This window comes from Perca fluviatilis, chromosome 19 (genome assembly GCF_010015445.1).
Source record: "Perca fluviatilis chromosome 19, GENO_Pfluv_1.0, whole genome shotgun sequence".
NCBI classification, from domain to species: domain Eukaryota; kingdom Metazoa; phylum Chordata; class Actinopteri; order Perciformes; family Percidae; genus Perca; species Perca fluviatilis.
Genome location: NC_053130.1, coordinates 35,141,799 through 35,154,073, shown reverse-complemented (window position 1 = coordinate 35,154,073; position 12,275 = coordinate 35,141,799). Strand labels below are relative to the sequence as shown.

Genomic DNA, 12,275 nt, shown 5'->3' with positions numbered 1-12,275 from the left:
ACACCTGCCATGACATAGTCTCGTCCCCTAGCAATGCAAGACAAGTCATCTTTATTTATAAAAGCACATTTACAACAGCATAAGCTGACCCAAAGTGCTTTACAACAAGTACATTACATGTCATTTAGCTGACGCTTTCATCCAAAGAGACTTACAATTGCTATATATGTCAGAGGTTGCACACCTCTGGAGCAACTAGGGGTTAAGTGCCTTGCTCAGGGACACATTGGTTGATGTATCACAGTGGGAATTGAACCCAGGTCTCCCACACCAAAGGTATGTGTCATAACCACTGCGCCATCACCACCCGCCAACAGGGCAGGTGGGGTGTATGCCTCAATACATAGATAAACAACAGCAGGCCACATAAATAAAAAAGTGCATAACTAACAGAACACCAAAAAAATTTATGCAAAACACCTTTTAAAAAAAAAAAGCAGTATAGGGAATGAAAAGACAGAAAGGGAAGTGGCCTGACAGAAGCCAGGCAGCCTCAGACCTCACTAAAAGCAAGAAGAAAAAAAAAAAAAAGTCTTTAGATTTGAAGTTTTCAGTTGTAGAACAAGTCATAATATGGGACAGGAGGCTGTTCCAAAGCCTGGGAGCAGACCCAGAGAAAGCACAGCCCCCTTTAGTTTAGCAGCGTGAGTGAGGGACGGGCTGTTGTGAGGATGACCTGAGTGATCTGGGGCCAGAATATGGAGTTAGCAGCTCCGCCATATATTGTGGAGCAATTCCGTTCGAAGCTTAAAAACAGACACTAGGATTCTTCTAGAATACACGTGTAATTTATACGCATCATTTGCTAACAGCGAGCTATTTGGGACCAGGCTATTTCCCAAAACAAAAGCATTAATTCTGAAAGTTGCATGACTGATGCTTGAAATGTTTGAGAGAGAGAGAGAGAGAGAGAGAGAGAGAGAGAGAGAGAGATCCTCAGGTCCGCCATGTGTGAAGAGCGATCGGATGAATGGTCGTCGAGAAAATCCAAGGACCGACAGAGACTGCTTCCATTGAGTTAAACTAATGTCTCTGCTTGTCTCCAGTATGCCTGTTATGCCATTGGTAAGGACGTCCAGGCTATGAAGGCTGTGGTGGGAGAAGAGGCCCTCACCTCGGATGATCTGCTCTACCTGGAGTTCCTCCAGAAGTTTGAGAAGAACTTCATTGCTCAGGGTAAGAAGATGCTAGAGGAGCCATTCACACACGTTGAACCGTATTTCCATGTTGTACTTAGAGACGTAGTATGTCTACATCATTCCTGATGGGGAGGGTGCAGGCGTTAGCTGGCAACTGCAGCTGATAAGTTTCATCTGCCTCTTCACAGAGGCAACCATTACTCACTTCCTGTGTATTAGTCAATTGAAAGAAATCAACTCATCAACCATTTTTAGAATTGAAAATAACGTGAGAGTGCCACACAGAACCTCATGCAAAGGTTCTGCTGTTTTACCTATGCAGTGTGGGAGCACAAGGCAGAGATGGGGACTTGAGTTTGAGACTCGGACTGAATAGAAAGAATGGATCAAATCACGTACAGAATATTTAGTGTATAGTATTTTATAGTAGTTATAATGAGAATGCAATTAAGTGTGGGAGTGGAGGAGCGCTGGCAGTAGCTGTCTCCTGTCTCTATCTGCTCCCTAAAGGCCAGTCCATGCTTTTGCGTTAAATCGACACAGACAGCGACAGCACTGAACAAGAAGTAGCCCAACACAGACAGTAGCTCCATCATTTTTATTTATTTGACACTATGTTTTCAACAAAAAGAACTTGAGGCACCATGTCAAGTAGGCAAAACCCGACCATCATTTGTCCGAACCCGGCCCAGCTCGTCAGGCTCGGGTTGGGCTTGTGGGCGACATGTAGCCAGCCTCTTGTCAGGTGGTTGGGGAATGACAGACTGCTTAAAAGATGCACTAATACTATTTTCATAAACAGTGGTTTAAGGCATTGTGTAATGTGTAATGTAAAAGGGGCCACTTGTTGCTGACCCACAGAGAATTATCACCAACTCTGCACTTGCTCTCAGCTCTAAGGAGCTTTTTAGCTTATTGTTTGGGTTTAACAGCTTGCAAACTCTGCCCTTAATAATCTCACTTCCAGCAGCAGGCAGCTGTTATTAGTGAAAAATGAATCAATGCTTAAATAAGGCACTGTACGCTACCGGCTCAGCAGCAAACAGCCTACAGACAAAGTTAGCGAGCAGCTGGTGAACAGTGGAACATTTAGCAGCTAAAGAGTCTGCTGTTTATCTCTGGAGATGGTGGAGACCAAACCGGAGCTACAAGACGAGTGAATGTTAGACTTATACCCATGAGGTGGACACAGATACGACTCCAGTGGGTATGCTGATGTCGCTCTGTGACTGCAGCTTGGGCAAACAAGCACCGAATTCCACATTTGTCAAAGCCCTTCTATGTGATATGTCCATGTTGCACGGTAATAGTATTACCAGGGGACCTCATGCGATTTAGAAATTACCCTGTCAGGTCTGTGTTACGTGCAGCACATTCACACAGGATAAGTAAAGTCTGTATTATATTATCTCCCACAAATGATGTCAAAACTGTCATTTATATTTGCCAATACAACTCCAAATCATTCGATTCACACAGGACTGATATCACACAATCTCTGTGTTTGGCCAAATATGGTCGCTAATTTGTGCTGCTTTTTTAATATGAAAAATTGTCCACATGGCAGATTTGCATGGGATTAAGATCACAGACAACCAATTACTAGAGGTCCCCAGGTAATACTTGTCCTTTTAAAGCCCTATTCGCACGTGATAAGTATTATCTAGGGACCTCGTGTGAATTATAAATTACCCACCCACGTCTGATTTTCATCTGGCGCATTCGAACGGGATAACCGAAGCCTGTGATTTTACTCGAATTTACTGACATTAAGCAGCAGTAGAAACATGGGGGTGGGTAGCTCTGCTACGTGTTTGTGTGTGGTCAGATCTCGAGGACACACACGCACACACACACACACAATCTCAACCGGGTAGTCAGTCATCGTCCGAACTGCGACCTCTCCTTTTTCTTTCTCTCACTTTTTTCTCCGGGTGGTGTCAAGCAGGGTCCGGTTAGATGGATAAAACTAAACATTTCACCAGGTTAAAATCTATTAGCTCAAGCTTTACGCTTGATTTATTTGTAACATTAACCTCCAATTATGAAGTGAGCCCCCTCGCTTGATTGTGCATTATTTTTGATAAGCTATTGCTTGGAGTTGTCTTGTCGTTATCTCTAGATGTATGATACAAACATAAACAATATACTTACCGCATGCTGCTATACATGTCATCCATCGCTATCTAATCATTCTTTTTGTCTTCGCACTTGTGGTGGTTTTCATCTTTCTCTTTCTGCAAATTGTATATGATGTATAGCGACATGACCCAGCACCCAAAACACTGTCAAAACACTCCACGCACCCTCCATTATTCGCGAAAGATGGATAAAAAGGCGCAAAAGAAGGAAATAGGTACCTTGAAAAAACAAAAAAGCCCCGCCAAATCCTGGACAAATCAGAGATGCAGATTCGCAAGGTACTAATATTATCACAGGACCTCCGTTTTCGGCGAAATATGGTAGGTCATTTGCGGGGGAATTATTACTTTACAAATTACAGACACGACCGATTCGCTTGGGATTAAGATCACAGACAACCTCCGCAATTATTACAAATGACTGGAGGTCACCAGGTAATACTTATCCCGTGCGAATAGGGCTAAAGTTTCTTGGAATCTCTTTCGGTCCATTTGTAAGAAAATGTTTTGCTTGATGTGATGTACAGTAGAGTGTGTGTGTGTGTGTGCGTTAGACACGCCCACTTGATATCTGGATGTTAACCAGCAGCGTGTGGCCCCTCTGGTCTCCCTCAGGCCCCTACGACAACAGGACGGTGTATGAGACCCTGGACATCGGCTGGCAGCTGCTGCGAATCTTCCCCAAGGAGATGCTCAAGAGGATTCCTCAGAGCACCCTGGCTGAGTTTTACCCCAGGGAGTCTGCCGCCCGGCACTGAGGCCCACTAAGGGATGTCCCGATTCTAGTCCCATTCAGCCTTTTACCCACCAACCTCCTCCCCCTTAATTCCTTTCTCTCATCCCATCCTGATCCTCACCTCCTCTTTCTCCACTGTTCTTATTACCTCCAGTTCATCTTCTTCTCATGAACCAAGCCACCCCCACTCCCCTACCTGGAATAATCTCCCCCTTCTGTAGATGTACTGTAGCGTATACATGTGTTCACAAGTTGCGTATGGAAAGTGTCTGTGGTTGTAATGTCTACCCCCTTGATTGCAAAAAAGTGAACATATCCTTCAAATTATAGATGAGTCCTTATTTATTGGGGTATGTTACTGCTGGAGCCCCCTCTTCTTTTAAAAATAAATAAATGCTATGTAATTTCCATCTCCACTAAAAACAAGAGGTTTCCAGCTGAAGACGTGTGTGTGTGTGTATAGAAGTTAGATTACCCTCGCAGTCGGTATGAGTTAGGTGAAGCTCAGGAAGTTGGGGTTTTTATTGAGACTGTCACAGATGTTGATTTGACTTGAATGTCATTTTCTAAACTTTGAGTAATTGCTGAACAATACAAGCTTACAGCTTCACCAGCTGACCATCAGAATTGACCTGAGGGTGATTTTATAGTCGAGTACTTCTTTTATTCTGTCCACGCCCTCCGTGTGGTTTAATAATAGGCAACTGCTGTATTTTTTCATGTCAGTGGCTTCAAGTTGGCTGTAACTGACTGTGTCATGTCCCCATTCTCCCCATGCTGAGGACCACCGCTGACTGTCTGTTTCCCCTAGTACGCTGACCCTCTCTTCCCTACTCTGGAAATAATACAGTGGATGTTTACATTATTTGTGTTTTGATGTTTGATTTGTGCTGCGAAAGTTGAATATATAAGATTATATTAAACATTCCCGTCTGTCTGCAGGAACTAATTCTTTGTTGTGCAACAATAATGGTTTTGTGAGGTCATGTCTATGAATAAATTAAATTATGTGAGTATGCTGTCTCATCTCTATACAAATATAATTCAACACCTTCAGCAAGGCGCTGACGCATCAACCTTATTAACCAGCCAGTTCATGTCATCTCTGACATAACAGATTGGGTGGGAATTGTTAAGAAGGCGGGGGAGGGGGGTGTTGATCCTGCACCACTAAACAAAACATGCAAGAATTAAATCCCCCTTTCAATACCATGGATATAGAGCCACTCGGCCAGCCATGCCACAACACTTATTTATGAACTTCAATATCCAATGGAAAATAATCTCAGAATTAAATAGAACAACGTGGTGTCAACATAAAACACAGAGATTTCAAGCCGGAGAGCAGAGTTCACCCTTTTGTTCCACGATCTTTTTCCACGATTCTTTTCCCCCCCCCCCCCCAGCAACTCACACCGGCTGCAACGCCAAGTCAGGCCAGGGGCGTGAGGTGTGGGTGGAGTGGGGTCGATGGCCCCTTCTCTACTTCCTGCGCCCCTGCTCGAACCACACCCATCTTCCTACTCCGCCTTCTTTTTTCATTTCAACTACTGTACACACCTGTAAGGTTTCGTGACTGCACGTTGCACGGTAGTGACGTTATCCAGGTGACCGAATCTGTCCGCAGACGGACAGACACCACTCACTCTCGCCGATCCACTTCTGTTCTACTTCCTGCTGCAGGTGTCACCAGGACAGCATTTTGACTCACATGGTGAAAACTAAACCTACACAGGTCGCAGCTGGTAAAAATGTAAAATGTCTGCAGTCATTTTAAAGGAATTGAATATCCATATGAATACATAGTTATTCAATCGAGCTTTATATTGACAGATTCCGAGGGCTAAGTGTTTTCACACTGTCTGCTGATTAATGTTGGAACTGCAGAAAAGGTGCTGTCTGGTGTTACTAGGCAATTACTTTTTTGTATATTTTGCTAAATAAGTGTTAAAGTTTGTGCTGGTCACAGCTACAATAAGCAGCTCAGAAAGTCTGATACAAAACTAACATTAACATTATTTGCTAGAATAGTTCATGTTAATTCTTCATTTAAAGTCAGTAAAATGTCTTGTTTTTTCCAAAAGAAATGTAATTGGTCCCTTCAAGAGCTGTTCTCTTTAAATAATGTTTTTTTGTTTCTGAGGTTTTAACAGCCTGGCATGAGTAAGAGTGAATATGTTGTTGTGTTCAGTTTTTGGAATGGACTACAGCTCTACAGAAACTAATGATCTACAGATACCATTATCAGCTTGTGTTATCTGTAAAGCTCCTTTGATCAACAAAAAATGTAAGCTTAATATCCACTTATAGCTTGTCATAGCTTTCAATCACATCTCATGGTCTTCATTCAGTGTTAGTGGTTCATGTCAAAGCGGCTGAGCAGACGTTTGAGCTTCTTTTTTTGAAAATCTGCTGTTTCCAGTATGAAGCTTTACATTATTTGAGTATGTTCCTTATTTTATATTTATTTCCTACACTTCAAAATAAAAAATAACCTTTCGTGCCCAGAAACACAAGAAATACACAACAACCTAACTACAGTATCAAATGTAAGCTTTACACTCAGTCTTCTCAGGGTCCTCTTAACTTCCTTTGCTCTAGCATCTGGAACATGTCTATAAAGATAATGCAACTATCTATTGCAAAACCACTCTGGAAAGCTGCATGCCCACAGATATAGTTGTTCTTGTTCACACTGCAAGAAAGAGTGGCCCAAATCTGTGACTCAGAACAGTGTCAACAGTACAAATCACATGGAATCTGATCTTTTCAATCCAGATTTGACCATAAATGCTCGCTGTAGTGGCTTCCACGATAACTTCCGTACGACAGCATGCTGCATGTGACGTTGTTGTTATTGTCATTTGTGCAAGTGGGTCAGTTCAGAACTGTGATCAGTTCACACTGTAATCTGATTTGGCTCAGCCAAACAAATAAGAAATCTGATCTGAGCGATACAAATATTTCCGATTGCTAAACGACAGTGGTCACAACTGAAGCCACACGTACAAAACTCTAACTCCAGTCTGCACTACCAACAGTCACCTGAACTAAACAGTTCACATCTCCTGGAAACACAACTCTTCACACACTGTCTCAGAACAGACTCAGAGCAGAGAAACACTCACTGAGATAACACACACTGTCACTCAGAACACACTGAGACACACACACACTGAGACACACATACTGAGACAACACACACACTGAGACACACATTGAGACAACACACACTGAGACACACACACACACACACAGAGAAACACACTGTCACTCAGAACACAGAGTTAAAACACTAGCATCAAACACACATTACAAGCTGTTCATCTTTACACTTTCAATCATTTGAGTGACCTCACACTAATCAATAGTTTCTTTATAGAAAAGATCCTTTACATGATTTTATTTGATTTTATTTGATATTTGATTTTATTTTTTTAGGTAAACAAGAATGAATTAAAATCAGCAGTTTGCTTCAAATATAGATTTTTATTTTGTCCGTAGTAATTTATGTAATTACTGGAAAAAGGTTAGTTCTGAGCGTTCTCTATGTACATAGGCACCAGACTGTGTTGAATGTGTGGTTAGCAGTTCTGACAGCAGTGTGTTACCATCTGAACAAGGTGCTGTAGATCCACAGTGTTGTGCAGCAGGCACGTGCACACATAAATAACAAAGGGGGCTTGAGCATCTGTCCTTTTTCATCTTTGAGAGAAAGTGCCCTTTTTCTTTCTTTATTTATTTTTTAAATAAATGACTATCTATATTCCTGTTTGAGCACAGCTTTCCTGTCAGACTAATTTATTTATTGAATAAAAAATCAATATATCCGGTCGGGAGATTAGACTTTGTTGAGTTCCAATTAAAATAGATCGGTAAGGAAGTCAAACAGGCCAAGCAAAACAGCAGCAGCAAGAACTCTGCATAGGACACCCAATCTGTAGCCATCATTAGGAATGTCCAGTACATTATAAAGCTCCATTCATTCACTCTACTATAGTTGCACTTCTCCATGTTTGGCAAGAGCATTGATACATTCAAAGATGCATGCTGCTGACTGTCTGTCACCGACCATTAGAAGAGCTGTGTTCATATATTTCATGTTTTGTTAAAAAACCTGTTGTGCAGGTTGTGTAAAGTCATGGGCCTGGTGGCTGTTTTGTATTGTAGTCTTCACATTCTTGATATAGCCTAATTGATTATTTGATATCCATAATTTATCTCATTCCTCATAGATTCTGCCCTGCCCTGTGTTTCTGAAGCTTACATTAGAAGCATGTATTGCTTATTTCTGTCAAAAATGTACAGTAGGCTATGTCGTGGCATATCAATGGGAACAACCTAAATGTGTCACATCGCTTTACAAAACATATGCACAGATGATCATACTAATAGCCTTGTATTACTGCCTCTTGTAGGCTACCAAAGTGGGCTGTGTATTATTGTTATTTTTTGTATGTATGCATTATCATTTACCTACTGTGGTAGGCCTATACACGATGACATTTCACCGTTTTAAATTATAATTTATAGAAACTTTAGTGGAAGCAATACCAAAACCACCAACAGTGTTACAAAATCAGCAGGGCTGAATTCTGATGGTGATGGTGAACGTGCTCTGTTACTACTGTACTACTTTATCCGACTAGGTTATGCGTGTGGCTTGATGATGATGATGATGATGATGATGATGATGATGAAGGTGCTCTGTTACTACTGTACTACTGTATCCTACTGTAGGCTATGTGTGTGGCTGTATGCTATCTTACAGGTGTGTCGCGAGGCGAGGCAGCACTTCCTGTTGAACTTTCGGTTAAACATTGTCTCGCTATGGCTGCAGAAGAGCTCGATCAAATCCATGTCATTGAAAACTTGTCCAACCAAGGTAAGTGTGCTGGGAGCAGTCCCCTAGTGTCAGCGGTCAGACCTGGGCCACTCACTGACTAACTTCAACTAATCTAAGAGATGCAGTAGTTGAGTGCTGACTGTAGCTGCTAGGTGGTTAAAGTAGGCTACACAGCTCGTGGAGCAGTTGCTTTGAACGAATGTTTGATTCTGAAAATGAATGACAAAGCCGTTTTTCTGTCAGTAAAAGACACGTGCTTGGTGTCAGGTGTAGCTGTATCAGAGGATTTAGAATCAGTGTTGTTAATGTTCTGTAAGCTGGGGAGAACTTTGCTACTATAATGTCAACTCAATCACTTTAAGGCTGTTTGTATTCATGGCCAAAGTCCATGTCCATGACTGGGCTCTACTCCTCCTATAGCAGGACTGGGTGAAACCGCTATGGGGCCCAGGGGCAGCAGTGAGCTGCTGGTCCCCCCCCCCCATGCTATGTCAACACTATTCCTCTGTTGCGATAAAACATGGCCTACAGTTTGCTGTGTGGTCATTTGATGAAACACAATAGAATTAGTGTGGCAGGGTGGTGCAGTACTTACTGTAGTCACGTTACTTACTGTGTGTAATAGGGCTGCCGATACATGGGCTGCCCATTGGATTTGTATTGCGATTCTAGAAGTATTGTGATTCGATACTACTGAGTATTGTCATTTTCTTTTCCTGCTTTAACAAAAACGAAAGTTGAATAATAAACTTCTAGAGACAATATATCATGAGACATTTCTAAAAACTCCCAGTTTTCTAAGAAGAATACACATCACATGTCAGTCAGTCAGTCTGACATGTATTTCCTTTGTAAAGAAGAACATAACATGGATTTTGCATTTTCTGCTTTGGCTCTGTTTGGAAAAAACTGAATAAAAAAAAAGATTCTAGTGAATAGAATCCATTTTAAAGCTCCATTGTGTAATGTTTTGAGTTGATTCTTAGCAAAAAACCCTTTGTTCTTTCACAAATATGTGCTCACTCATGTGTAATTACTTCCACCAACTAATCAAAGTATTCTCGTACGCGTAGAATCTGCCATTCAGAATCATTCAGAATACATACGGGCGAGTCGCTCGAATTACGGCCGCCATGTTGCACCTCCATCTTTAAAATACATTAGCCAAAGAGGGACATACCTCCGCCTTTCGCGCTTTTAAACTCAGTTTTACACCGTGACGAATGCCAGGGAGGGGGAGACAGGCAAAGCAACAAGACCAAAGTTAAATTGGAGTGGCTTTTCCAAGATGGAAAGACCTCATAAGGAGCAAGGCTTTTAAAAAGGGACGCCAAAGTTGCCTGCTTTCTTCTCAAAAGGTAATTCTGCCAATTTGTGTAAATTTGAAGTTTTATAGTTGCGTGGCTAACTATAGCATGGTTGTGCATAACACTAGAACGACGTCTATAATACTTTTCCTGGCGTCAATGATGAAAAAGGATTGTCCACCTTGTAACATAAACGTGATCATATGTGTCGTGATTTCCCTGGCAGACAGCTCACGTCATACACAGAACACAGACTGCGTATAAACGATGTAGATACTAAAAGCTAATTTTGGTTTCATTGACATTGTTCATACTGCTCAGAGAAATATATTAAAAACACAAACCCCTGTTGCTTCTCTCCTATGCTGGAAATATTGCCTTACATTATTATTCTTGCACAATATACAGAATAACGATAGCACTTATACTTTACTGACATTAGCTTGCATATGTTTGGGAACCTGATAGCTGATGTTAGCAATGAAATGGTACCAAAATAACGTACTAAACTATTATTACACTGGAAGGAACACTCAGGGACGAAGTTGTACTTCTTGGAATAATACGGCCACCTTAGGAGTTAAAATGCGCTCGGAATGGGAGGGGCTAGAAAGTCTTATTCAGTTGGTTGTCATTTACAATTTTACCACTAGATGGGAGAAATTCTTACACAATGTAGCTTTAAAAATCGTCACAAAACAAATCCCGATACATATGATTTTCGATTATTTTTCCCACCCCTAGTGTGTACCAAGGTTATAATCGTTAACGAAAATGAACAAAATAACGAAAACTAGGTCGGAAAAAAACATTGTCTTAACTGAAATTAAAATAAAAACGAGGCATTACAAAAAAATGATAACTAAAACTGTACTGTCTGTTTGCAAAACTCATCTTTCTCAGCTTTCTAACACCCATACTGTATATCCCAAAATGTCAGACTGTTCCTTTAAAAAGCCATTGATTCAGAGCTCAGTATACCTTAACTGCAGGAAAATAGCGTCCTTAGTCAGCTTCCTGTTCTGTAGTTCCTGAATGTCTCGAGGAGCAGTAGAGGCTGAATTTGGTTACTGATTAGCACATGTTGTTCCTTGGGATAAAAATAAGTTAGCTCTTCACAGACGTCTGTTCTCACTGCATTGTACAGTATGCATCATGACACATTTAACACAGTGCTGCGGACGAAGGTCTGGCTACTCCACACAGCATTCTGGGATGGGAGAAAAATGTGCTCTGGTTTATTGCCATTTCTTTAAACCAATCACAGTCGTCTTGGGCGGTGCTAAGCTAAGCTAAGTGGCTAAGCCACAGTACCTCTGCTAAATAATCTCAGGAAGGAACTTGTTTTGGTGGAACAGTTTTAGTCGTGCAACACAAAACTCCGATTGGACAGATAGTCTAGCTAGCTGTCTGGATTTACCCTGCAGAGATCTGAGGAGCAGTTAACCATAGTCCTCACAAATCCACCAGAGGTTAGAACGCCAACACAAAGAAAGAGGAAGGTGTGGGACATAAATGAGGGACCATCCAGAATATTTGTTAGTACAAATTTATGACAGATGGCAGTTCCCCTTACTATTGTAGCTACACCCAAGGCAAATATTCAGTCAACCAGAGTGTTACTATATTCAACATCCCCTGCTGTAATAGTCAGGTGACACAGGACACAGGCTGCACTAGTCACTGAATGAGAAGTTATCACATGCTGGAGAAGTTCCCACTTGTTAACTTATTTTTAACAGGATAATGTGAGTTCTGTTGTCTTGGCTGACATTTGCTGTATGGTGATGTAGTGATGAACATGGCTTACTGGTATCCTTTGCTCCCTACAGCCCTGCAGGAGTATGAGGGCCTGCAGAAGAGGCACGAGACAGCAGCCATGGAGGTAAGTGTTCATATCAGTCAGGGTCACACACATACATGTTGGATGTCTGAAAATATATAGACCTGATCCCTGGTTCTGTTTTGACCATCTCTGTTAGTAGAGCTGCACCATATTGGAAAGAATGATATTGCTGTATTTGTTTTTTCTGCAATATATAGTATATATTGCGATGTGAAAAGATAGGACTATTCACTAGATGACTTAAATAGCTCTATTTGAAA

At 41.5% G+C, this 12,275-nt stretch overlaps 2 protein-coding genes across 2 annotated transcripts in view; both read left to right on the top strand.

The window, feature by feature from the left end:
- Positions 1-5,030, top strand: part of atp6v1ba (ATPase, H+ transporting, lysosomal, V1 subunit B, member a) — a 53,107-nt gene extending 48,077 nt beyond the window's left edge. The window contains exons 13-14 of the mRNA XM_039783937.1: positions 1,047-1,176; positions 3,896-5,030. Coding sequence (XP_039639871.1) covers positions 1,047-1,176; positions 3,896-4,038 — 273 coding nt within the window. The 3' untranslated portion in view covers positions 4,039-5,030. The remainder of the gene's footprint in view (positions 1-1,046; positions 1,177-3,895) is intronic.
- Positions 5,031-8,800: 3,770 nt separating this feature from the next.
- Positions 8,801-12,275, top strand: part of shtn1 (shootin 1) — a 57,863-nt gene continuing 54,388 nt past the window's right edge. The window contains exons 1-2 of the mRNA XM_039783024.1: positions 8,801-8,901; positions 12,002-12,054. Of these exons, the coding sequence (XP_039638958.1) occupies positions 8,847-8,901; positions 12,002-12,054 (108 nt within the window). The 5' untranslated portion in view covers positions 8,801-8,846. The remainder of the gene's footprint in view (positions 8,902-12,001; positions 12,055-12,275) is intronic.